Genomic DNA, 26805 nt, shown 5'->3' on the forward strand with positions numbered 1-26805 from the left:
GTCAGGTGTCTTTTTAAATGATCATCTTTTATTTATTTTAAAATATGTTTACTACCAGCTATAAGAAGGAGGAATTTCTTAAAATATGGGTCATGTATTGGATTTCGTTTCTTTTCTTCCCTCAGGAAGAAATTATATAAGATAACTTTGAAGTTAGGAGAAAAGCAAATAAGAAATAGGAATTTTGATAACATAGTCAATTGATTATAACAGAATCAATTATAATTTAGAATGTTTTAAATTTTTTCTGAAATTTTAATCTTAAGTTACTGCATTGAAATTCATTATTGATTGATTAGTTCACTTTTTTTCCCACAGAGGTTATTTGATTCTTATTTTAGGACTTCTGTTTAATAATGGGAGGTTTAAATACCACCTATTTAAATACAGCCTGTTTAAATGGTATACATATATGGACAGTTCACTTAGTTTTTTCAGTTTTGAGGGGCTATTTAAAGTAAAGGATCTTGTGGTCACTTACCATGCTGAAAAGAGAACATTTAGAAAACTATACTCTTTAAGCTCCTTCAGTCCAGTTTCGAATTCATCCCCTCAAAAATGACTGAATTGTAGTGTTTAGATGATTTTGTAACAGTGGAAGCAATAGGAGGATGAAGTAGTGGGAGCACTTAATTGTGTTTAATATGATTGAAGTTAAGAACAATTCCTTACACCATAAATGTGGTAAAGGTCTCAAGTTTGAAATCTAAACTTGACTGAACTGTAGAAACTGAATTGTCATGTTCTAGGCTATTACATCATAGGTAAATTTATTGCAACTCCTGGCAATATTTTAATTGCTTTCTTAAACAATTTTCACAAGAACCTTGTGGTAGAGGTACTCTTAACCTATGTTATCAATGAGGAAACTGAGGTATAAAAAGGTTAGATAGTTTGTTCAAGAGCTCATTCAGTTAATGAAGGGATTTAAATATAGATGGTCTGACCCAGAGGCTATGCACCTACTCACAACTCTAGGAAAATTCAGTTTTATATTTTGAAGTTTACATGGCAAAGTGAAGACAGTGTAAATATCCTATAATTGTTAATGGATTTATTTTCCTTTCTACTACTTGACAAGCTGTTTACTTCCTAAAGTCTTTTTCATTTTATTTTAGTGACACGGATTCTCATGTATCCAGTTCTACCTCAGTTCGATTTTATCCACATGATGTGGTAGGTTTTCCTTTATTTTTATGAAATGATGTATTTTTAGATTGAGTAGCTATGCGAATCAGAAAATTGGTGAAGTTATAAGCTGTCAATTTTGTTGAAAACTATGGCAAAATCACCTTTGCTGTCCCATGGAGGATCTCTTCTTAAAGTCCTTTGTCAAGAAACAAACATATACACCATGAAGTTTAATTAGCTATATATGAATCAGTAATTATACTTTTGAGGATATGTAAAGGTCTATTTTACTTATCAGGGTCATAGTCTGGTTGTGCCATTTTTAATGGTGTCATTTAAAACTGCACTGTGAATAGTATGATTTTGGTACCATCATCTAACTGTTGGTTAACTATTAGTTATTTGTATGCTAGTGTGTGTGTGTGTGTGTGTGTGTGTGTGTGTAGCTTAATGATGATATCACTGTATAAAAATATCAGGAGATACAGTGAGGATATTTTAAAAATATAACATTGCCTTTGCCATCAAGATGTATACATTGAGGTTAGAAAAGCTAAAACAGATGAAATCCTTATTAACAATGTATAAGACATATGTGTAGATTAAATTTAGTGCCAAAAGGATTAATTATTAATGGTTTCCTGAAGATAATAAGTTTTGAGCAGGGTTTTAAAAATCAGTAATGGAATTGGCATTGAACAATAGTTTTCAACATTTGGTAGTATCTGGAAATATTTTTGCTTGTTACAACTGGAAGAATGCTGTCGGTATCTAGTGGATAGAAGCCAGAGATGCTGTGAAACATTCTACAGTGGAAAGCTCAGCACCCACAACAAAAAATTATCTGGCTGAAAATACCTGTAGTGCCAAGATTGAGAAACTCTGGCATAGAAGATAAGGGGGAAAAGTGTTTGGGGATGTATTTGTCAATGCTTAGAGATAGAAATGGCTGTTATATGTAAGAAACACATTTAGAAAATACTTGACTATACTCCCGTGTGAGTTTGAAAAGTAAAGACTGACCCTACTTTTTTGCTGCAGTATATTCAGGAAACTCTGTAGGAAAGCAAAATGATTACATTCGTTCCAGGGGATTGGTCCCTGGACCCTGTGAGGATATCAAAAATTCCTGTATGCTCAAGTCCTTTATATAAAATAGCACAGTAGTATTTTCCACTGTTAAATGGTGTAGGAGCCTTGAGAAAGTAAAATGCTGGCTACTGCTCTGCTAGAGGCAATAAACTTTTGATTCTTTCAGAGGAAGGGGAAACTGGTGAACTGATGAATGGATAGGTTGAAACTAAAAAATACATTGTGGGAATATCCTGTATAGCCATAGATGAGCAGCCAAAACAAAAATAAAGGGGGTGTGGGAGGGATTTGAAAAACCGGTAACAGTGACAAGAGACTGTAGGAAGAGTTGAGAGTTGAAGGCATTGAATCCAATGCAGAAGAGCTTAGATTTCACATGGTAGAGAAGAGGTTTGTGGCTTAATGAGTAAAGAAATGGGGCCAGGAGAAGAGAAGCCAGTAATGATTCACTCTCGGTGATTTTAACGGATTCACTAGCTATGCCATCATAAAATGCTGAAATTTCAAATGCTTCCTAATAAAATCTTTCTCAAATGCCTGTCAGTTGATTTGCTTTGTTGTCGTTCACATCCCTTTTTGTTACCTTTTGTTAGTTTCTACTGATCATAAAATATCCTCAAGAGTGGACTGGTGTAGAGAGTTAAGAGGGCTTAGATAATCTGCAGATTGATTGGGTAGCCCTTGAATCATGATGTGATTGCAGATATTTTAAGCCTTTCAATGCTGATTTTCTTTTAGCTCTCTCTTCCACAGATTCGATTGAATAGACTATTGACCATCGATACAGATTTGTTGGAGCAACAAGACATTGACCTAAGCCCTGACTTGGCAGCTACTTATGGTCCAACAGAAGAAGCTGCCCAAAAAGTTAAACATTATTATCGCTTTTGGATCCTGCCCCAGCTGTGGATCGGCATTAACTTTGACAGACTCACACTTTTGGCCCTGTTTGATAGGTGAGACTATAATGTTATATTAAAGATTTGTGCAGGAGTTCCCACCATGATGCAGTGGGTTAAGAGTCCGACTACAGTGGCTTAGGTCGCTGTGGGCACGGGTTCAATCCTCAGCCCAGTACAGTGGGTTAAAGGATTCAGAGTTGCAGCAGCTGCAACATAGTCCCTGGCCCAGGAACTTCTATATGCTGCAGGTGTGGCCATAAAATTCAAACAAACAAAACAAAGATAGGTGCATATTTTATTTTTAAATTGAAATGTCCCAAATTGCCCATTGAGGTTTTGACTTGGTTTCCACGTTGGAAAGTATTTTTTATTTTGGTTCTCTTGAAATAAAATTTAAGTTAACAGGGCTCCCATTGACTCTTTAGAATTCATTAAAAACTTTTTGTGGTAATTTTAATATATTTATTTTAAAAATCTTTTTTGTCATTAAAAATCATGCAGTTGTACCTAAAAGCCAGAGATAATAAGGTTACATGTAATATGATTCTAAATGTAAAAGGTATAAAAGGAAGCTTCTATTTCCCAGCACTAGTCTTAATAGTAAACAACATTAGTCAATTATGAACTCATTGACCAAATGCCACTTCCGGTCAGCAGGGAGTAATAAAAACTGGATTTAATCTCCCATCAGAAACAATGAAAAAAAAGATAAAATGCACAGAACAATGGTTTTCTAGTCACTGGAGATAAGATAGCAAAGGATGGTGATTCCTGAGAATGGGAAGTAAATTATGTGAACACTACAGTTGCCCAGCTTACTGCCTTAAGAGAGTTTCCAGGCTGTGATACTGAAGAGGTAGAGACCAGCAAACTTGCTGAGTTGAGGAGATGGAGCTAAAGGTACAGGGAGACTAGAGCAGCTGGAGCCCTTAAGACAACACCAGAAAGAGGATTGCTGCTCAGAGAGAGAACCTCCGAGATTCGTAGTGGGTCTCCTCAACTATTGAACAGAGTTTTGGTAACAGAATGTATGTGAATAGACGAACTGAGGCCAGGGCAAGATTGATGCGAAAGAGATAAAGGAACAGTGCCGGGCGCACAGGGCTGGGAATGGTGCATATCCTCACCCTCCAAATTGAAGAAACTTATTTTCATGGTGCAATATGTAGAGTACTCAGAAAAAATCTTGCATTAAAAGTGGAGAGTATTTAGCCCTAGCTAAAATGAGAACTGCTCCAGACCCACCTAGCAAGTCATAAAAGTAAGACCTGGAAGGATCAGACTGTTTCCAGGTAGTATCACAAAGCTCAAGAAGATTTATAGAAGTCCAGGAATTCTTACCACATAAAAAGATTCACAATGTCCAACATCCAGGCATTGGTGATACAGGGGTGAGCATAGCTGCTTTCCACAATGTCTAGCATCCAGCCAGAGATTACCAATCCCACAAGGAAATGACAGAATGTGATTTATAGTGAGGGAAATAATGAGTCCATCAAACCCAACCTGTCGCTGTCACTGATATTAGAAGTAGCAGTCACAGACATGAAAACAGTTAAAACTGTACTTTACATGTTAATAAAAGGTAAGTAGAGATATGGAAGATATAAAAAAAGACCCAAGTCAGACTTAGAGATGAAAACTAAAGTGTCAGAGGAAAACTCAAATGTTAGAGATGAAAAATGCTGTGGATAGGATTAATGGTAGACATTACAGAAGAAAATATTAGTGAAATTGAAAACATGGCAATAGAAACTATCAAAAATGAAACAAAGTAAATGGATCAGAATGGATCATAGACCTAAATGTAAAATCTAAAACATGAAATTCAGAAAAAAAACAGAAAATTTTTGTGACTTTGGGTTAGGCAGAATTGCTCAGATGTGACATCAAAAATGATATCAGAAACTAACAGGAGTTCTGGTTATGGCTCAGCGGCTGAAGGACCTGACATTGTCTCTGTGAGGATATGGATTCAATCTCTGGCCCTGCTCAAAGAGTTAGGGATCTGGCATTGCCACAAGGTGCAGCATAGGTTGCGGGTGTGGCTTGGATCAGCTGTCACTGTGGCTGTGGTGCAGGCCAGCAGCTACAGCTCTGATTCGACCCCTAGACTGGGAAGTTCCATATGCCATAGGTACAGCCATAAAAAGGAGAAAAACAAACAACTGACAAAAGCCAAAGGGAGAGCACATGTTTGGTGATGAGCGACATGGACAGAATATAGTGTAGCAGGGCTGATGGCGATCCTTGGATTCAGCAAGTCTGGGGTTCCACAACTGCCATATAAGAACAAATGAGTATTTATTGATTTGAAAATACTACTGAACTCGTTTTAATCTGGGAGAACTGTCAAGTGAAATAGTGCAAGATGTTTGTGAAATTTATTTTTTGGTCAGTTGATTATAAATAGGGCATCCACTTAGAACAAATAAAAACTTGTCTGTGATTATAAAAGTAATTCTTTACCCATTCTAGAAAATTTAAATATGTAGAAAGATTTTAACAGAGGCCAGCCATAATTCTTCTACCTGGAGAGAACCATTATGAGTAGTATCATATTGATAGATTGTTGTTTTAAACCTTTATGTGTACGTTTTTTAAATAATAGAACTTATGTCTTCCTATACAGCTTGTGTACTGTTTTTCTTTGTACAGCAACTGTACTGAGTATGTTCCCTTGTCAGTAGATAGTCTTTAAAAATCAAGACTCTAGCACATATTTAACATTTTATAATTTTTTCCCAAGAAGTAGTGAGACAGATTCTTACTTTTTGGCATGACGTATTAAAGGTGTCTTCATTACTATTGTAGTACCTTGGGCATCATTCTGCTTCTTTCAGTGTCAGGGTAGTGAAATAGAAAACTGTCTCAGTAACTTTGATAGAGGCAGTATTGATGCTCTTTGTCAGTGTGCCTTCATTCTTAACATCTGTAAGAGCCTATATTTAAATAATTTTAGTAAGTTTTCAGATTATTTCAGATGATTTGGAGATGGGAAATGAAACCAGTGGGTACCAAAATTTGGTGACAGAAGTTCCCATTGTGGCTCAGCAGGTTAAGAACCCAGCTAGTATCCATGAGGATGTGGGTTTGATCCCTGGCCTCGCTCAGTGGGTTAAGGATCCAGTGTTGCCGTGGGCTGTGGTGTAGGTCTTGGATGCGGCTCGGATCTGGCATTGCTGTGGCTCTGGTGTAGGCTGCCAGCTGCAGCTCTAATTTGACCCCTAGCCTGGAAGCTTTCATATACTGTAGATGTGTCCTTAAAAAGCAAATAAATAAATAAAATAAAAAATGGTGACAAACTTTGTCATATAAATAACAACTGTTTACAATTTAATTTTCTATAAACTTTTGAGATTTTTGTTTTTCAGACATGTTTGTGTATCTCCTTTATTTGCCATCCAAGTTGGTTAGTTACTTGGCAACAAATTTGACAAAAAAGCAGAAGTTAAGACAAGTAAAGCTCTAAAAAAGAGATTTAAAAAAATAGAGATTGTGTTGTAATTAGAACTTCACAGTCCACTGTAGCATGCTTTATTTTCACATAAGAATTTTTGCTAGTTTTCCATCTAAACAACATACTTTCTCAAGTATGACTCAGCACCTTGTTCAAACCCAGTACCAAAACAGTCTAGCAAGCATACTATGAACTTCATGTTGATGTCTCTCCTTTTTTTCACTCTGATTCATTTCTTATATTGATAATATGCTTATAAATTTTTCTGTCTACAGAAATCGTGAGATCCTGGAAAATGTGTTAGCTGTCATCTTGGCTATTCTTGTGGCTTTTTTGGGATCTATTCTTCTCATACAAGGCTTCTTCAGAGATATCTGGGTCTTCCAGTTCTGCCTGGTGATAGCCAGCTGTCAGTACTCATTACTTAAGGTACCAGCCTCTCACTTTTCAGACTTTGGAATAATAGTTGTGTTAAATGGCAGAAGGTTTTGTATCTATTGAATTACATTAAGAAGATAATTTTTAGATTAATTTTTTTCCTTGGACATTTATATTAGATTGAGTGGGGAGCAAAAGGAACATAAAAACTTTTAAAAATAAGGATATGTAAATGAGACTTCCTAAAATTTATTTTATTTTTTTATTTTTTATTTTTTGTCTTTTTGCCATTTCTAGGGCCGCTCTTGCGGCATGTGGAGGTTCCCAGGCTAGGGGTCTAATTGGAACTGTAGCCACCAGCCTACACCAGAGCCACAGCAACGCGAGATCCAAGCATCGTCTGCAACCTACACCACAGCTCACAGCAACACCAGATCCTTAACCTACTGAGCAAGGCCAGGGATCGAACCCACAACCTTTTGGTTCCTAGTTGGATTCGTTAACCACTGAGCCACGACGGAAACTCCCTAAAAAAATTTTTTTTAATATTAAAAGAAAATATTTAGGTACTTGTTAAAAATAAGAATTTGAATTCTTGAAATTCATTTCTTTTTAATTTATCAACATTAACCCTCCTCATATTTTGTCTTTTATGTAGGTAAAATTTATTAAAAATCTATCATTAGTAAATATAATAATGTCAAAACTAGGATATGTGTTCTTTGAGGACACCAAAAGCAGAAGATTGGTGTCCCTTTGCTTTTGTTTTAAATAGCAGTTATAAAATAACAAATGTTATCAATTTCAGGCTTTCCATAGAAAAATCACAGCTTTTTACCTTCCATGCAAAATAACATAGACCGTTGCCTGTCCATTCTTAGCCAGTAAATACCCTTGCTTATACTGATTATTGGCCTGATATGTACTAGCATGCAGAACCTTCTTTCATCCTATAAACTGTTTAGTCCTGTTTGTATCGTCAACTGTTCTTTCTTTTTTCTCTCTCCTTTTATAGCTACCTTGAATAAGCCACCTGTGTCAACTGCTCCATTTCCTTAAGACCCATCCAGACTTTTTCCTCATTGCAGCACTGAAATTACAGTCTTTGTGGGCTAATAATCTCTAACTGCCAGATCTATGTTCTTTTCTTAGACTTAATTTCTATGAGTGCTGCATCATTTAAATACCTATGAGTGCTATCTTCCATTTTTATGTTTTCCTCTTTTTTTTTATATTTTAAAGTTTTAATGAATTACATTGATTTACAATGTTGTGACAATTTCTGCTGTACAACAAAGTGATTCAGTTATACTCCTCATTGTTGATCTGTGACTTTATGTCATGATTATTCTACTTTTCATATCACTTTATTTTCCTTTGTTGAAGCTTTATTCTTTTGACCACTTCTTAATTTATGAGCATACTCTAGGGTTTTATTTGACCCTCTTTTCAAAGTACAATTCCTTGCCAGTGAAGTCTTCTTTTATTACTTTCTTGTCCTTATATATGAATTACATCCAGATATATATCTTACAGTCTTCACCTTTCTTGTGAGCATTAGTCTTACATATCTAACAGGCAGCTGCGCACATTCTAAAAATGGTATATCATCGTCTTCAGATGTCTTCCTCTCCCAGTCCTTTGCTTTTGATGGTAATATACCGTCTCAAAGCTTAGAGCCTCTGCTTCTTCCTTCTTAACCCCTAGTAACAATAACTAAGTCCCTCTGATTAATTTGGTGATTCCATGTTCAAATTTCTGGCCTTTGTCTTGCTTTTTATTTCAGTTCCCCTTAATCCATTCCTTTATTGCTTTAAACCATTTAAATTTGTTCTCTGGCTCTAGTGTCCCTTATCCTGTTAATTTTGTGCATTCCTTAATATGGTTAGATATGGAAAAGGCAAAAGATGACTGACACTTTTAAAATCTAGTTAACTAGAAGAATAGTAATATCATAAACAGAAATAAGAAAGCCAGGAACAGAGCTTTAAGAGGATAGGTATTCAATTACCTGAAAGAGTTTAAAGATTATCTCCTCTTATATCCAGCCAAGGGCAACATGCCAAACTCAGTGAGCAAAACTCAGTAGTGCTATAGGATGGTGATAGACCATCCCAGTGAAGTTCCTATTGGAAATGAACTGCAACTTGGGAGAAGAGTTGTATTTGGGAGGTAGCTGCGTATAATACCCTTTGAACATTTTTTTTGGAAAGTTGATAAAGTCTTTTAAAAGGATACAGCTTAACAATTTGGTAAGTTTGATCTGAGAGTGCAGATAATATATTTAATACAAATAACATTGAATTATTTAGTAAGCTTGAAATTTTGTGGGCGAAACTAGAATTCTTCTTTTTAAGCTAATTCATTTTGTACACTTCCTGAATGGAGTGATGTTTACATAAGACAACAGTCTACCTTAACTGTACTTATGTGTTGTAATAAGCCTGGCAGTAATATGGATCTGTCTGCTATTTGCCATTTCAGAAATGTTAAGCAAGTTATTAATTAACTATAATAAATTAGGAAAGATTTGATGTAAGAGGAAAGATTTGAGATGTTTTAATATCAGTGACACCATGTTTCATCTTCTGTTGATCTTTCAGTCAGAATTAATGTAGGTCATTTCTTAGCTGTGGAATATTTACTTGAAATTATTCCAGGTATTTTGGAAGTTAGTGTGAAATTACCAATCTCCAGTAGTATAATCTGTCTTTCTGTTTCATTTTTAGAGTGTTCAGCCAGATTCTTCTTCTCCCAGACATGTAAGTCACTTTAATATGCCTGTAATTTGTAGTTTCTTAACATTTTTCAAGACCTTTTTTTTTTTTTTTTTTTTTTTTGCAATATTTCAGATTGAATTAAGGTTTATGTTATTTCTCATTGACAGTAGAAAGTCCCTGATTGTGCATTTATTCTTTTTAGCCTCCTTTAATCTGTAACAATTCCTTAGTATTTATCTTACACAGTATTAATATTTTTGATGGGTATGGCCAGTTATTTTGTAGATGATCTTTCAATTTGAGTTTGTGTGATGCTTCTTCTTTGTTAGATACAGGCTGTGCATTTTGGTAGGAACATTACAAAAATGGTGTGTTCTTCTCAGCACATCATATCAGGAAGCACATGATACTGATTTATCCATTTACTGGTGATGTTAATGTTGATTTTTTTGGCTAAGGGCAGTGTCTGTAGTGTTCTTCAAACTCTGCAGTGTTAACATTTTGGACTGGACAATTCTTTGTTGAAAGTTGGGGATGGAAAGGCTCTAACCTATGTATTGTAGAATGTTTAGCATTATCTCTAACCTCTACCCACTAGGTGCCAGTGGCACCCTAAGCCCAATTGTGACAACCACTGGGCTCCAGTCATTGTCAAATGTCCCCAGGGAGGAGAGGGGGCAAATCCCCTCTCACTCCCTCATAAGAACCACTTCTCTAATGTTACCATTTTTCTCTTGTAGTTAATAAGTATGTAAGTATATCATATGAGATACTTGGAGATTGTATGTGTGTCCTGCAAACTTCCACCCACTTGTTTTTAATATCTGTTGATGATTTGTGTCTGAATCAGCTATCATTTGATGGTTTTCAAATAGTGATTTTTTTTAGTTCCATCATTGCATCTACATTTATTAGTTGGCTTTTAACTGTAAATAAGAACTTTCCCTTTTTTGTATTGGTGTGAATTCATGGATTCTCTTTTGTTAAATGGAATATAGTATTACTATCATTATTTTGATGCTCAAATTGTCCCTGATTTGGCCACTGGGAGCCCATCAAGCTGCCTTCCTTTTGACATATCTTTATCACTTTTAAAGTACTTTTTTCCTTTTGGGCACAATACATTCTAGGCTCATCTTACACTTTCCTTACCCTACCCTGGGATCCTTGGTTCTTTTTAGTGAATAATGTTATTTATAAACTAAGATCTGGATGCCAGTAATCTCTATTGCTAGAATGTCATCGCTTCTAGATCCTCTAAGTGACTAAAGCTAGAAAATATATGTATACACACATAGATACCTATTCTTATACTATTCACATGCATATTAAGAATAGTGAGTTCATACTGATACCTCTATTTCAGTCCAGTATTGTAGGGTTTATTTTATTCTACCTCCTTTTGATATTTGTAATTCCCTTCTGCCACAGTCAGAAACTTGGCCTCAATGTGGAAACATTTTGAGTCCTTAGACTATAAGCTATCAAAGGTCTCAGTAGATAATCATGACTCTTAAAATTAACTTAACTGAATTCTTTTTTAATATCATTTTCAGGGTCATAATCGTATCATTGCCTACAGTAGACCAGTTTATTTCTGTTTGTGTTGTGGTCTTATTTGGCTCTTGGATTATGGTAGCAGAAACCTCACCACCACCAAGTTCAAATTATATGGAATAACTTTCACTAATCCACTGGTGCTTATATCAGCCAGGGATTTAGTTATAGGTGAGTCATCTTTAAAATATCTCAGATCTTAACATTAATTTATTTGTATACAAACTGTGGACTGATAAATGGATCAATTATATAGGTAAAAGTAGCTTAATGGGTTTACTTTACTGTTTATTGTAATCCTCTCAGTGAGGAACAAAACTATAGTGTTATTCTGAATGAAAAAAAAGCTATGATGCATACAAATATTATAGTAGGTCTTCTGTCGAGGCAGAGTCAATGAAAGATTTCCTTTGGATTATTTATCTTATGTTCCTTGTATGTGAAAAGGTTGAAATAATTTTAAAAACTGTTGTTTATAATTGGAAAGATTATTTAATACTCAGGCAGTTATGTAGAGAAATGATTTAAAATGGCTTATTTTAAGAAGTTGCTTAGTAGTTTTAAGCAATTTTTTAAAAATTGCTTCAGTTTATATTAATTTGGAGTTTATTTTTTTGTGTTTTTGTTTGTTTTTTGGCCATACCGGCATGTGGAAGTAACCGGGTCAGGGATCATACCCACGCCACAGCAGCAACCTGAGCCTCTGCAGTGATAATGCTGATCCTTAACCCACTGAGCCACAAGGGAACCTCCTAGGGTTTCTTTTTATCATTTATTTTATGATTTGGATAAACAAAAAGGACGATGTGATAGACTCATTTTTAATTTGCTTTTCTTTCCTTCCATAGTGTTTACACTCTGTTTCCCAATAGTGTTTTTCGTTGGTCTCCTGCCTCAGGTGAATACATTTGTAATGTACCTTTGTGAACAATTGGATATTCATATCTTTGGTGGTAATGGTGAGTACTTCCTTATAACAATTACTAATTACGGTATTACTTTTATAGATCATTAGGTAATAAACTGAGCATTAAAATGCTTTTCCAGTTTTAATTTTATTTTTATCTTTTTATGGCCGCACGTGCAGTGTATGGAGGTTTCTGGGCTAGTGGTCAAATTGGAGATGCAGCTGCCAGCCTATGCCACAGCCACAGCAACGCAGGATCCAAGCTTTATCTGCAGCCTATGCTGCAGCTTACAGCAAAGCCAGATCCTTAACTCACCAAGCGAGGCCAGGGATCAAACCCACATCCTCACAAAGACAATGTCAGGTCCTTAACCTGCTGAGCCACAAGGGGAACTTCTCCAGTTTTTATTTCAGAATTGAAATTTACAAAAAGGCACTCATTTAATAATTAAAGACAACAAGAATTAATTAATTTGTAGATAGAAAAAAATAGTTGAGTCTGCTACCTTAGAGAAAGATCTAGGAATAATGACTTGAAGAAGTGTTAAAATACTATTATCTGGAGTTCCCGTTGTGGCACAGCGGAAACGAATCCGACTAGGAACCATGGGGTTGCGGGTTCAATCCCTGGCCTTGCTCAGTGGGTTAAGAATCTGGTGTTGCAGTGAGCTGTGGTGTAGGGCACAGATTCGGTTCGCATCTGGTGTTGCTATGGCTCTGGCGTAGACCGGTGGCTATAGCTCACATTCGACCTCTAGCCTGGGAACCTCTATATGCCACAGGTGCGGCCCTAAAAAGCACAAAAGACAAAAAAAAAAAAAACAACTGTTATCTAAAGTAAAAGTTGGAGTTCCCGTTGTGGCGCAGCGGAAACAAATCCCCCTAGGAACCATGAGGTTGCAGGTTCGATTCCTGGCTTTGTTCAGTGGGTTAAGGATCTAGTGTTGCTGTGGCTATGGTGTAGGCTGGCAGCTGCAGCTCCAAATCGACCCCTAGCCTGAGAACCTCTATATGCCACTGGTGCAGCCCTAAAAAGAGCAAAACAAACAAACAAAAAATAAATAAAGTAAAAGTTATAGTGAGTTTACATAGAACCTGTCTAGATGTAATGAAATAAAAGATTTTCTGTCCCAAATAGATTGAGCTCTGATACATGGCATTATATTTGGATTTCAAACTAGTGTATGCATTTGATATTCTGTATACTTGGTTTTAGAACTTTGTTTTCACTAAAAGTATTCTGGTTTTGGTGTTCCCGTTCTAAAGATAAAACATTTTACTAAATAAGATTTTTAGAAACATCTGCTTTTAGCATAGAATATATGACTATGAATTGATACACTTATAAATTTATGCCCCTGTTATATGTACATTTTATTTTCAAAACTAGTGAGACCATACCAAAATTACTGTGGAATAATGTTTTTCAGAACTTGAAAATAACATTTTGGGCAGCCACTGTGGTTAAAACATACCCTTATTTTATTTAACCATCTAACATTTTACTGAAAGATGAACATACAACTAGAGAAAAAGACATGAGAAAGAAAGGAGTTACTGAACTTTGTAGTTTATTTCTATTTGTACTTCACATTTGCAGTCCACGTCTTCCGCATATATGCATTGAAATTATCCCTACTGATAAAATGTCAATATTATGGTTAAACTGTAAATAGAAAGTAAGTTTTTTCTGTGTTCTATGTGTCTGGAGAATTTTTAATGTTTTGAAAAATTTTTGAAGGAGGATGTTAAGACTGGGCTGGTGGGCTAGTCTTCAGCATAGCTTAATGGGTAGAAAACACTTTCAGTGTTTACGAGAAAATTATAGGTGCTAATTAATCTAAATCTATAGGGGAAGGTTAGCGTGGGTAATTTATGATAGTGGGCATGGTCATCATTTACAAACTTGTGCAAGGTGTTAGCTATTTAATATCTTCCAAAGAAAAAATTGGGGGGGTTCCCGTTGTGGCGCAGTGGTTAACGAATCTGACTAGGAACCATGAGGTTGCGGGTTCAATCCCTGGCCTTGCTCAGTGGGTTAAGGATCCGGCATTGCTGTGAGTTGTGGTGTAGGCTGCAGACGCAGCTCGGATCCTGTGTTGCTGTGGCTCTGGCGTAGGCCAGCGGCTATGGCTCTGATTTGACCCCTCGCCTGGGAACCTCCGTATGCTGTGGGAGCGGCCCAAGAAATGGCAAAAAGACCAAAAAAAAAGAAAAAAAATTTTGTCGATTTCTTTTATGGCCACCATGTAAAATTACTATTAAAGTCTTTTATTCATATTTTAAAAACAGAAGGTAGTTCTCTTAGCCATCCTCTGTTCCTTATTATTAGCAATCTCATTAGATCTGTTTTTGTTGTTATTGTTAGTAATTAGATCTATATTTTTGTGAGGATTAATTAACACTTGGGAATAAAGATTTACTTCTTTGGGTAACACCAGTTCTGTTTACACGGACTACTGTCTTTTAATGAATACTTAGTACATTTCTAGTTTCTTTTCAGGCTTCACATGCTTCATTTTCCCACACTTTTTAAAATAATAAGATACATTCTTGAAGTATAGTATAAGTGTAAATTTTTTCTGCTGTATATAAATGTTTATCACTCCCAAAATGAAAATATTTTACCTTGTTTCAGAAATTGTCAGTAGTAAACCATTGTTGTCATTTCAAAAATTTTTAAAAGGACAGAATGAAGAAACTGAATTTTTACACAAAGTTTTTTAAGGTATGTGTTTACCATAAATGTTTATAAATGTTGATTTCTTTTTCCCTTTCCTTTCTAGCCACTACAAGCTTGCTTGCAGCACTTTACAGTTTCATCTGTAGCATTGTGGCTGTAGCCTTACTGTATGGATTGTGTTATGGTGCCTTGAAGGTAAGCACTACATGTGGTAAGTTTTATTTTAGGGCTACTTTTCTGTATGAAGATTGTTTCCAATTGACTAATAATGATTTTTTTTTCCTGATACCACTTCATCATTAATTTCCATGGTCTTTATATGTTGAGCCTTATTCTCATTTATTTTGAATTTGAAAGCAGTTTCATAGTGAATCATTATTAAGAGAAAATCCTTTTCCATGCAGTGATCATAGGTTAATATTAGAAACAGACTACCAAAAACTAGGCTGGTCTGGGATAGAGGTGGGCTTGGTAATAACAGAATATGAAATTGATTTTAGATTTCTAGTTTAGAGTATAGATAAACTGCTGTTCATATCAAGATTTTTTTTTTAACACTTAAGGACAGTAAGTTCAAGTACTGCAGTTTAAGATACAGTCTAGTAAAAATTAATGCACTGAAATTTAATATCATTATTGGTTTAGAAGGATCTGGATGAACTGTTTTTAGCTCCATTTTAAAACAATTGCCACCAAATCATAAATATAAAAAAATTAATCTTTCCTTTTTTTTTTTTTTTTTTTTTTAGGGCCACTCCTGCAGCATATGTAGGTTCCCAGGCTAGGGTTTGAGTTGGAGCTACTGCTGCTGGCCTACACCACAGCCACAGCAACGCGGGATCCAAGCCGTGTCTGCGACCTACTCCACAGCTCATGGCAATGCCGGATCCTTAACCCACTGAGTGAGGCCAGGGACCGAACTTGAATCTTTGTGGATTCTAGTCAGATTTGTTTCCTCTGAGCCATGATGGGAACTCCATCTTTTGTTTTGGTTTTTTTTTTTTTTTTTTTTTTTTTTTTGTCTTTTGTCTTTGTTGTTGTTGTTGTTGCTATTTCTTGGGCCGCTCCCGCCGGCATATGGAGGTTCCCAGGCTAGGGGTTGAATCGGAGCTGTAGCCACCGGCCTACGCCAGAGCCACAGCAACGCCGGATCCGAGCCGCGTCTGCAACCTACACCACAGCTCACGGCAACGCCGGATCGTTAACCCACTGAGCAAGGGCAGGGACCGAACCCGCAACCTCATGGTCCCTAGTCGGATTCGTTAACCACTGCGCCACGACGGGAACTCCCATCTTTTGTTTTTTTAAGGGCCACACCTACAGCATATCAAGGCTCCCAGGCTAAGGGTCTAGTTGGAGCTGCAGATAATGATTCAATATTTGTATGTGTTTTAAAATGAGCACCACAATAATTTTTTTTTTTTGGTCTTTTGTCTTTTTTTTACGGCTGCACCACAGCATATGGAGGTTCCCAGGCTAGGGGTTTAATCAGAGCTATATAGCCTCTGGCCTACACTACAGCTCACAGCAATGCCAGATCCTTTACCCACTGAATGAGACCAGGGATCGAACCCGCAACCTCATGGTTCCTAGTCAGATTCTTTTCCACTGCGTGCCACGACGGCAACTCCAACACAATAAATCTAATTAATATCTGTCACCCTACATACAGTTTTTTCCTTGGGATAAGAACTATTAAGATCTACTCTGTTAGCAGCTTTCACATGTGCAATACAGTATTAACGTCACCATTGCTGTACATTATATCCTCAGAACTTATTTACCTTAAAATTGGAAATTTGTGCCTTTTGACCCTCTTTACCCCTTTTGCCCACCCCCTACCTAAACTTTATTTATCTTTTAACTGAAAGTCTGTACCCTTTTACTAGTCTTCCCATATTTCCCTACCTCCCAGCCCCTGGCAACCACTTTTCTATTCTCTATTTCTCTGTTGTAATATTCCATATATAAGTGATAACATGTGTCATTTGTCATTCTCTGACTTATTTCACTTAGCATAATGCTCTCTGGTTTCATCCACTTTGCTGCAAATGGAGCAGGACAGGATTTCCTTTTTTAAAGGTTGAACAACATTCCATTTTGTGTATGTATGTTTTAATAAAAAGGAGGGCAGTATACAAAAAATGGATGTTTCTTTTGTGCTTTTTTCTCTTTTTTGGCTGTATCTGTGACATACAGAAGTTCGCAGGCCAAGGTTTGAACTCAAGCTCCAGCAATGACAATGGTGAATCCCCAACCACTAGGCCACCAGGGTATCCCCTGTGCTTTTCTTTTTTTAAACACACCTGATGGCTTGAATATATAGTGTATTTATGGAAGGATATACAGTAAATTGATAATAGAAGTTCTGGACAGTTAGACTCATTAGGGGACCTTATTGCATACTTTTAGAATTAGCTTAATTTTTTGTTTTAAATCTATGCACTAATAATTAGAGACTTTTACATCCATTATTTCTGATTTATGCTTTCCTTGTGTTTATTTTTTGTTTTTCTTTGAACTTTAAAGCTCATTGAAAATTAATATTTTAGAGTTCCCATCATGGCTCAGCAGTAATGAAACCCAGCTAGGATCCATGAGGAAACGGGTTCCATCCCTGGCCTTGCTCAGTGGTTTAAGGATCTGGCATTGCCATGAGCTGTGGTGGAGATTGCAGACATGGCTTGGATCTGGTGTTGCTGTGGCTGTGGTGTAGGCCTGCGGCTACAGCTCCGATTCAGCCCCTAGCCTGGGAACTTCCATATGCTGCAGGTGTGGCCCTAAAAAGCAAAAAAAAAAAAAAATAATAATAATATTTTTCCGATAGTTCCCACTGTGGCTCAGGGAAAACAAATCTGACTAGTATGCCTGAGGATGTACGTTCCATCCCTGGCCTCACTCAGTGGGTCAGGGATCAGCGTTGCTGTGAGCTCTGATGTAGGTCACAGACACAGCTCAGATCCTGCATTGCTGTGGTTGTGGCTGTGGTGTAGGCAGGCAGCTGTAGTTCTGATTTGACCTCTAGCTTGGGAACTTCCATATGCCACGGGTATGGCCCTAAAAAGCCAAAAAAAAAAAAAAAATTAATATTTTTGCTCTAAGACAACTTTAGTACTTCTTACTAATATGTATATATTTTTTAGATCTTTACAGAGAATTCTAGAATTTGGGCTATTATATTATAAAGTGAAAACTTTGAGGCCCAGAACAAGTCCACTTTTAAATCTTTTGAACAAGGTCAGCTTCCCTGAGTGGTTTTGTTTTTCATGTTTTCTGAATTTTCTCCCACCCTGAATCAGGAGTTCATTGAAAACTCAGAGGTGGCTGGGTTTGTTTTGCTTTCTGTTTTTCTAGTTAGTGACTTAATAAAGGTGGTAGTTGCTATCTGTTTATATATTTGTGAATTACATTGTATGTGTGATGATCCTTAATTATTATTAATCTAAATAAAATAAGTCATCTCAAGACCAATTTAATGCTGCTGTGCTTTTATCTGAGGGCAGTCAAAAGTAGTGACAAGCATTTGTCAAATAAAGGCCGGCATCTTTTGTTTTTTTCTAGATACATGTTTTGAGGCAAAACTTGTATCCCATGAATTCCACATATCTTAAGTCTGCAGTTTGATAAGTTTTGACAGATGCATACACATGTGTAATATACAGCCCTGTCAAGATATAAAATAGTTTCATCACCATCATAAAGTTCCCTCTCATTCCTTCTCAGTCCCTCTGCCCCAGTCACTTTTATTCTAGGCTTGTGTTTCTTGAACTTAATATATACATGGAATCATACCATATTTATTCTTTTGTAACCGATGTATTTTATTCAGTATAGTGTTTTTGAGATGTCTTATGTGTATCAGTCGTTTATTCCATTTTGTTGTGAGAAGTATCTCATTTAGCTTTTAAGTTGTCTTATTTCCACTGTATGAATATGTCACAGTCTCCCTGCTGTCTTAGAGATGAACGTCTGAGTTGTTTCTCATTTAGGGTTATTATGAACAAGGCTGCTATGAACATTTTTTTTTTTTTTGTCTTTTTTTCCTTTTTTTCCTCCCACGGCATATGGAGGTTCCTAGACTAAGGGTCGAATCAGAGCTGTAGCCACCGGCCTACCCCAGAGCCACGTCTGTGACCTACACCACAGCTCATGGCAACGCCAGATCCTTAACCCACTGAGCAAGGCCAGAGATCGAACCCACAACCTCACAGTTCCTAGTTGGATTCGTTAACCACTGAGCCGCGAAGGGAACTCCGCTATGAACATTCTTACACAAGACTTTTGTGGACATATGTTTTCATTTTTCTTATATAGATGGCTAAAATGGAATTGCCAGTTTTCCAGAGGGGTTGTACTGGACATCTTTTGTTTTGATTTAATTTTTACCAGAGTTGCCATAGGCTTTTCTTTTAAAGAGTCAGGTATTTCTACAAGACTTAGTACTAGGAACAGCAGTGTCTTATCCCATTATCCCTTCCTCAGAGTCACTACTTTCAGTTCTTTGTGCTGATTCTTTTGGTATTTGCTTCCATATCTCTGAGTAACTAACTTACACTTTTTGTATTTTACCGAGTTGTAGGCCTTATCCATGGACTGCACTTTATGGAAGTTGTGGGCGTAGCTTTCTTTCACTGCTCCCTGCACGTAGTCTTCCTTGTCTCCATCATCACCTTATTATCACTATGCAAATGCTGTTCCTACATGCATTCATGTTCTCCTTTACTGTGTTTTCTTATGTATTTATCTTTCTTTCATTCTCAAACTCTTCACATATTGTTTAACTTTATTCTCAGTAAACTCAAACATAAAGGGAAGTTGAGTTCCTAACTCTACCACTTAACTGGGGACAAATTACTTAAACCATCTGTACTTAATCTCCTCATCTGCAAATTGGGAAGTAATAGTACATATCTCCAAGGATGATTGTAAGAATTATTTTAGAAATACTTACAAAGGACTGAGAATGGGGCTCAGTACATAGTATGATACACATAATGTGACGATGATGATACAGTTTTGATGTAGCCATTTAAAACAGGTCTCTCTGTTGTGATATGGAACAATTTCAAAGACTGTTATTAAATGGAAAAAAAGCAAGTTGTGTAATTACCCATTTCCACCATTCTCCCTTCTCACATCCCCAGAGAAAGATGAGTTTACCTCACAGGCCATACTTAAGAACTGGTAACTTTCCCTTTTACCAGAGTCAACTACTTTATACCAGGTACCATGCTAGTGGACTCCAGAGACACTGCAGTGAGCAAAGCTGATGTGGCATATCCACATCCACAGTTTGGTTGGTCTTAGAAACGAACTTTGTATTATTTATTTCTGGGACTATGCAGTTCATTCACTCAAGAAACACTGAATGCCTCTTCAGTGCTCTGGAGGATATAATGGCATTAATGTCTGAACAAAGGCATCGAGACAGTAGCATATCAAGTGTTAAGTCTTTTGCTTTGTACCATGTGTTGCCTTTTCCTGCTCCATTATTATAAGTAGTCAAGAGTTTGCCAAACCAGGTTATTTTGTTTTTCCAAAGGGAGAACATAGTTTGCTGTAAATTTAATACCACTAAAATCTGAAAGAAATTGATAGCAGCATGTATCAGAAACAAATTTATTATTCCTGGTATATTAGAGAGCTTTGGTGGCAAAAGAAATCTGATGATAATCTAGCAGTTAGATTCTAGTTTATCAGAAAGTAATACATATAAGTTTATATGGAATAAATGCAGTTAACATGGCTGAAAAGGTTTATTTGAATTCAATTATCTTTCTCCAAAATACTAACATAGAAGGATTATATGATGTGTTGTGAATTAGAAGCACATTGCTCTGTCATACTTTTTTTCCCAACAGGATTCTTGGGATGGCCAGCATATTCCAGTGCTTTTCTCCATTTTTTGTGGTTTATTAGTGGCGGTATCCTATCATCTCAGCCGACAAAGCAGTGATCCATCTGTGCTTTTGTAAGTGAGATCCGTTGTTACTGAATTTAAGAAATTTAAATAAGTTGGCATTTCTTTCAGATTTAACTTCCAAGGCCTGTTTTTCCAAAGCCTTTTCAAAGTGCTGTCAACTTACCTATATTTGGTTTTAAAATATATTAATTTTTGATCATTCAGACCATCGTTGGCTAAGAGTATTTGTTAGCTTTTTCTCTCCTAATTTTTAAAATTATATTTTAATAAAAATTTTCTTACTATATCCTTACTTATAGCATCTGAAACTTTTTAGACTTTGTCATTTGCTAATGATTAAATATACTTGGATCAGTTTGTCTTCTATCATATACTTTATTTGCCATTTGAATTACTGGTTTTTAGCTTAAGATGTATTTTTAAATTTTTTCCTCATTTTTTTTTTAAATGTAAAAGCTCTTTAGTGCAATCCAAGATTTTTCCAAAAACAGAAGAGAAAAATCCAGAAGATCCTCTGTCTGAAGTAAAAGATCCACTGCCTGAAAAACTTAGAAATTCTGTTGTAAGTTTTAGCTTTTTAAAAATGCCTAAAAGACATAAATTTTATACAGTTCATCATGTTGTATAATGAGTAATTTTTGAGGTAATACAATTTTAGTAATTGGAGAAAATGTATTTATATAGTTGTACATGATGGTTTTTATTTCAAGTTTTAACATGTAGGAAATGCTTGTTCTTCAAAGTTTGTTGTTTGTTTTATGGCCCCACCTGCAGCATATGGAAGTTCCCAGGCTAGGCGGCCAATCAGAGTAGCATCTGCGACCTGCATCACAGCTTTTGGCAACGCCCGATCCTTAACCCACTGAGCCAGGCCAGGGATCAAACCTGCATCCTCACAGAGATGTCAGGTCCTTAACCGTTGAGCCACAACCAGAATTCCCAAAGTTTATTTTGATATAGAACAGTGTGTTAAAATAAATATTTATTTTTAGATAAGGTGAAATTAAGTGATTTCATTGTTATGGAGTTCTTAATCCTACTGAATTTAAACTAAAATTGGAAAGATTAATATTAATACATATTTTATAGTTATTGATAAAATCTATGTCCTTAAGTTGCCGGTCTTTTAGCATGTTTTATTTTTCAAGGACAGTGTGAAAAAGTGTATGTGTGTGTGTTTTCCAGTTAAAGGAGAGAATATTAGCCTGTACTAATTACAGATGCAGTAATATAAAAATTTTTAATGTTACTGGCATTCTTTTAATTATTAAAAAATGAATTGTGTAGATTCATATCTGCTTCATGGAACAAAACATAAAACATTCTTTTTCTTTCTTTCTTTCTTCTGTTTTTGCTTTTTAGGACTACGCCTGCAGCATATGGAGGTTCCCAGGCTAGGGGTACAATTGGAGCTACAGTTGCCGGCCTATGCCAGAGCCATAGCAATGCCAGATCCGATCCACGTCTGGGAGCAAGCCGCGCCGCGTCTGCAACCTACACCACAGCTCACAGCAACGCCAGATCCTTAACCCACTGATCGAGGCCAGGGATCAAACCCGCAACCTCATGGTTTCTAATCAGATTCGTTTCTGCTGAGCCACGACGGGAACTCCAAAGCATTCTTTTTCTAAGTTATTTTACGTATTTCCATTTGTGAAAGACTAAATGTATATAGTCTATGAGTTAGACATAATATTTACTTTCAGTGAACCTGAGCTATTCACATATTCTTTAGAAAACTTTAGGAAAATACAAAACTGCCTCAAGATATAATTTAAACAAACTAGTTTTCATGTTAGCAAAAGGATGTTTCAAATTAAATATAATAGGATATTTCTGAATCCAGTTAAAAGCATAAATCTGTGTATCAATTGATGGCTAATATCAGGAAGTTTCTGGTTTTTAAGGCAAACACTAAAAGAACCAAATCCAGTAAGTAAAATAGGACATAAACGTGGAGTTTCAACATTTCCCAAGGTCAGTGAAAATGTAACTTTGTTATCCAAAAGGATATACCCTGTAAATGACACAGTAACTTAGAAGTATCTCATTTCCTTTTCCTATATGTCAAGTTTACAAACAATGGGGGGGTGGGGGACTTCATTCTAAAAGACTTTGTTGGAGTTCCCTTGTGCCGCAGCAGGTTAAGGATCCAGCATTGTCACTGGAGTGGTGCGAGTTTGGTCCCTGGCCCAGGAACTCCCACATGTTGTGGGTGTGTCCCCCCCCAAAAAAAGACTTTGTTATGTGTTATGATATGTCACACAGTGTGTAGAACTAATTTAATTTCATTGGTATTGTAGATATTAGAGGACTTCTTCCCATCATGGCACAGTGAGGATGAATCTGACTAGGAACAATGCGGGTTTCATCACTGGCCTCACTCAGTGGGTTAAGGATCTGGCGTGGCCGTGAGCTGTGGTGTAGGTCACTGACATGGCTCAGATCCCATGTGACTGTGGCTGTGGTGTATACCGGCAGCTGTAGCTCCAGTTAGACCCCGGGCCTGGGAACCTCCACATGCCGTGGGTGTGGTCATAAAAAGCCAAAAAAAAAAATTCTTTTTTTTAAAAGCAAGATATGAGAAAATAAAACATTGTAGTTAATTATTATTAAGAAATATCTAGAAGTGTTACAAAATAGGGTCAACGAAAATTTATTTCTTAAACTTGGCCAGTTGGGAGTAAAGGAAAGATTTTTTAAACATCTTTGTGTAATGTTTGGTAATTCTTTTTGTTCTACAGAGTGAGCGTTTACAGTCCGACCTCGTAGTATGCATTGTAATTGGTGTGCTGTATTTTGCTATTCATGTAAGCACGGTGTTCACAGTATTGCAGGTAAGAAATTACTTTGTCCTTTTCGCTAGGGGAAAATAACTTTGATTTGATTTCTGATTTGATTGTAGTGTTTGTTCATAATGTTGAAATAAATGACTTTTTGTTTGGTTTTGACAACAAACACTTATTTTCTCTCGGTTTCTCATGGGTCATGAATTTGGGAGTGGCTAGCTAGATGATCCCAGCTCAGTGTGAGTTACGAAGCTGCAGTCATGTGGGGCTGGAGTCAACCAACTGCTGTTGGCCTTCCCCCTGGGCTGCCTGAGATCCTCATTCTGGCAGCCTGTTTTCCCCAGAGCCCAGGGATCCTGGAGGGAGAGAGCCCAAGGCCATAGCCCTAGTCTTTCAGGACTGAGGTTGGACGTGGCATACCACCTCTCCTTCCACATCCACTGGTCACCCAGGGCAGTCCTGCTACACTGTGGGAGCGAAAACCAACAGGCCTAAGGACCAGGAAGGAGGATCATGGGCACCGTGTTGGACTGACTACCCAGGATATCCTCTGGCCTCCACGGTTCATATCCCTCCCATGTGCAGAATGCACTCACCCCTGCTAAAGTCCCCAGAGTCTCATTCCGTCACAGCTGGAAGTCTAGAACCTCATCTTCTAAATCAGGCCCAGGTGTGGGTGGTGCTCCTTGGGTGCTGTTCCCACAGTGTAGTTCTGCTCATCCATAGGCCCTGCAGTTACCCTCCTCACTGCTCCTCTCTGCTGTGTAGACCCATTTTCCTACATGGTGATGGTTTATGATCCTTCACATTGTTTTCTTCATGTTTTTGTACTTGGGGTTCTAATTGTCATCAAATTGAGAACATGTTGGTTATTATTACTTCAAATGTTTTTTTTCCTTCTACTGTCCCCCGCCACGGCCCCCCTCATGGGCTCCAGTTACATGTATCTTTGGTGTCGTGAATTTGTTCCACAGTTTGCTGATGCTGTGTCATTTTAAATTCTTTTTTTCCCTTGTATGTTTAATTTTGAATATTTTCTATTGCTATTGCTTTGTTGTTAAATTCACTAGTCTTTTTTTTTTTTTTTTTTTTTTGTAACGTGTAATTTTATTTCAGAACTTAAAAGTTTCATCTGTAAGAATTTGGTTTAGGTCTTTTTTATATCCCTCATGCTTCTGTTTACTTTTTTGAACATTGTTGACAGTATCATCTTCTCAGATCTAACTTGAAGGGTGGTAACTGGGACTAAGCCTATATGTTTAGTCTGTGGCTGATATTTCCCCAACTGAGGCCACACCCTTTTAAGTACTCTGACCAGTGCCTTGTGAATCTTGAGCTTTCCAGTCTGGCTTGTGAGAACAGGCACTGGATACTGTGCGTGCTGGATACTGTTCTCTCTAATCGTTTGATGTGGTTCTTTCCCCTGCCACGCAATTTCATCTTTGGTACCCTGTCTGCTGTAGTAAATTCTAGCTGCTGTGGTTTCTTCAGGTTCTCAGTTCTATCTCCTCAACTTGGGAGGTACCAGTTTCATGTGGGTTCCCCACCCTGCACTGCAGCCTGGAAGCCCTCTAAGGGCAATAAGCTGGAACAGTCCTGACACTGACCTCATCTGATTTCTTTCTCTCAGGTTTCACTGTTTATTTCCTTATGGCTAGTATATTGCAAACCATTGGTTCATATATTTTCTTCTGTTTGGGTTCATGTGGGAGAATTAGTATTATTCCGTTTGGCCAGGAGCAAAGGTTGTATTATTTAATTTTAACATTTTTGACAGTTTTCTTCCCTACCAATTTGAACTATTAACTCCGGAGTACCTTGAAAGCTGAGTGAGGTCCATTGGGTCTCTGGGGGTCAAATGGATGCCTCTTTAGTTTCTAAACAGGTGGCTTTTAATTTAAATATTTGAAGTGATGGTACATGAGCTTAGTCATACATAAGAACTCTCCTCTAAACCTTGTGAAGACAAAAAAAGAATACTTTTTTTCTCGTCATATTCTGCTCTTCACCCAGACTTAGTTTTATTTAGCTCATATCCTTTATCTGCGCTAGTTAAAATAGTTTAATACATTGCTTTGCAAGTCACATAGCACATTCTTAGAGTAGCAAGTGATACACCTCAGGCCACACTCTAATTATTGACATTGTGAGGCACCACAAAGAAAGTAGTTAACACATTTTAAAATATCTGTAATGCATGAACAGTCACTGACTTTCATAGCTGACTTAATCGGGAAATTACATAATATAGAAATGTTAACTGTAGACAGATGTTTCATTCTCAGATTGTACAATCGAACTGACAAATTAGAAGTTCTCCTTTGGGTTGTAGAATCACTTTTAATTTTCTCATCTTTATCCTTCTTTTAGCCTGCGCTCAAGTATGTATTGTATGCACTGGTGGGCTTTGTAGGGTTTGTAACCCATTACGTGCTGCCTCAAGTTAGGAAACAGCTACCATGGCACTGCTTCTCTCACCCTCTGCTGAAGACAGTGGAGTATAATCAGTATGAAGTTCGAAGTAAGTATTTCATCCACACTCTTCAGTACTGTGCACTTTTTCTTTTGCTTTGTTTGTTTTTGTGACACTTAAATAAGTATCATCAGATAACACTTTGGCTTGTGATTCTTACACTTAGGTTTGTCCCTGTGATGAGTCAGACCTTTTACAGGATGCTTTCCTTTCCGTTCAAGTATGAATGTCAGTGCTGCAATGCCAGCTTGCCACAGAATCAAACTTACTTTTTCCTTCTCTAAACTCTTCTTCACAGACCTCTCATTGACTAACCCTTCAGTGTATATCTATGACTTATCTTTCCAGACCTTACCTTTTCCCTCAGTCTTCCTTGCCATGTGCAGACGCTTTAAGATTTCTGTTTGACTTTTTTTTTTTTTTAATCTCTTGAGGGCCTCACCCACGGCATATGGGGGTTCCCAGGCTAGGGGTCACTTTGAAACTACAGCTGCCAGCCTACGCCACAGTAGTGCTGGATCCAAGCCGTGTCTGCGACCTACACCACAGCTCATGGCAACACTGGATCCTTAACCCACGGAGCAAGACTAGGGATTGAACCTGCATTCTCATGGATATTAATTGTATTTGTTACCACTGAACCACAACAGAAACTCCACATCACTTATTTCTTTCAGGAAAGGGACAGTCTAATAATCTTCAGGAACCTTTTCTCCAAAAGTTATAGCCATAAATAAGAAAAAGTTATGGTTAAAAATTGAGGGTTGAGAGCTCCTGCTGTGGTGCGATG

General features: G+C 37.1%; 1 protein-coding gene across 7 annotated transcripts in view; it reads left to right on the plus strand.

Annotated features, from left to right (window-relative positions):
* Positions 1-26805, plus strand: part of PCNX1 (pecanex homolog 1 (Drosophila)) — a 173476-nt gene that overhangs the window by 101698 nt on the left and 44973 nt on the right. For 4 of the 7 annotated variants that reach the window (XM_021099419.1, XM_021099420.1, XM_021099424.1 and 1 more), the window contains 11 exons: positions 1119-1176; positions 2962-3179; positions 6861-7014; positions 9693-9725; positions 11240-11411; positions 12089-12199; positions 14934-15025; positions 20692-20801; positions 21210-21315; positions 23498-23590; positions 25913-26063. In XM_021099419.1, the coding sequence (XP_020955078.1) occupies positions 1119-1176; positions 2962-3179; positions 6861-7014; positions 9693-9725; positions 11240-11411; positions 12089-12199; positions 14934-15025; positions 20692-20801; positions 21210-21315; positions 23498-23590; positions 25913-26063 (1298 nt within the window). The remainder of the gene's footprint in view (positions 1-1118; positions 1177-2961; positions 3180-6860; positions 7015-9692; positions 9726-11239; positions 11412-12088; positions 12200-14933; positions 15026-20691; positions 20802-21209; positions 21316-23497; positions 23591-25912; positions 26064-26805) is intronic. The other 3 variants (XM_021099421.1, XM_021099422.1, XM_021099425.1) reach the window with 1 other exon arrangement.

This window comes from Sus scrofa, chromosome 7, assembly GCF_000003025.6.
Source record: "Sus scrofa isolate TJ Tabasco breed Duroc chromosome 7, Sscrofa11.1, whole genome shotgun sequence".
NCBI lineage: Eukaryota > Metazoa > Chordata > Mammalia > Artiodactyla > Suidae > Sus > Sus scrofa.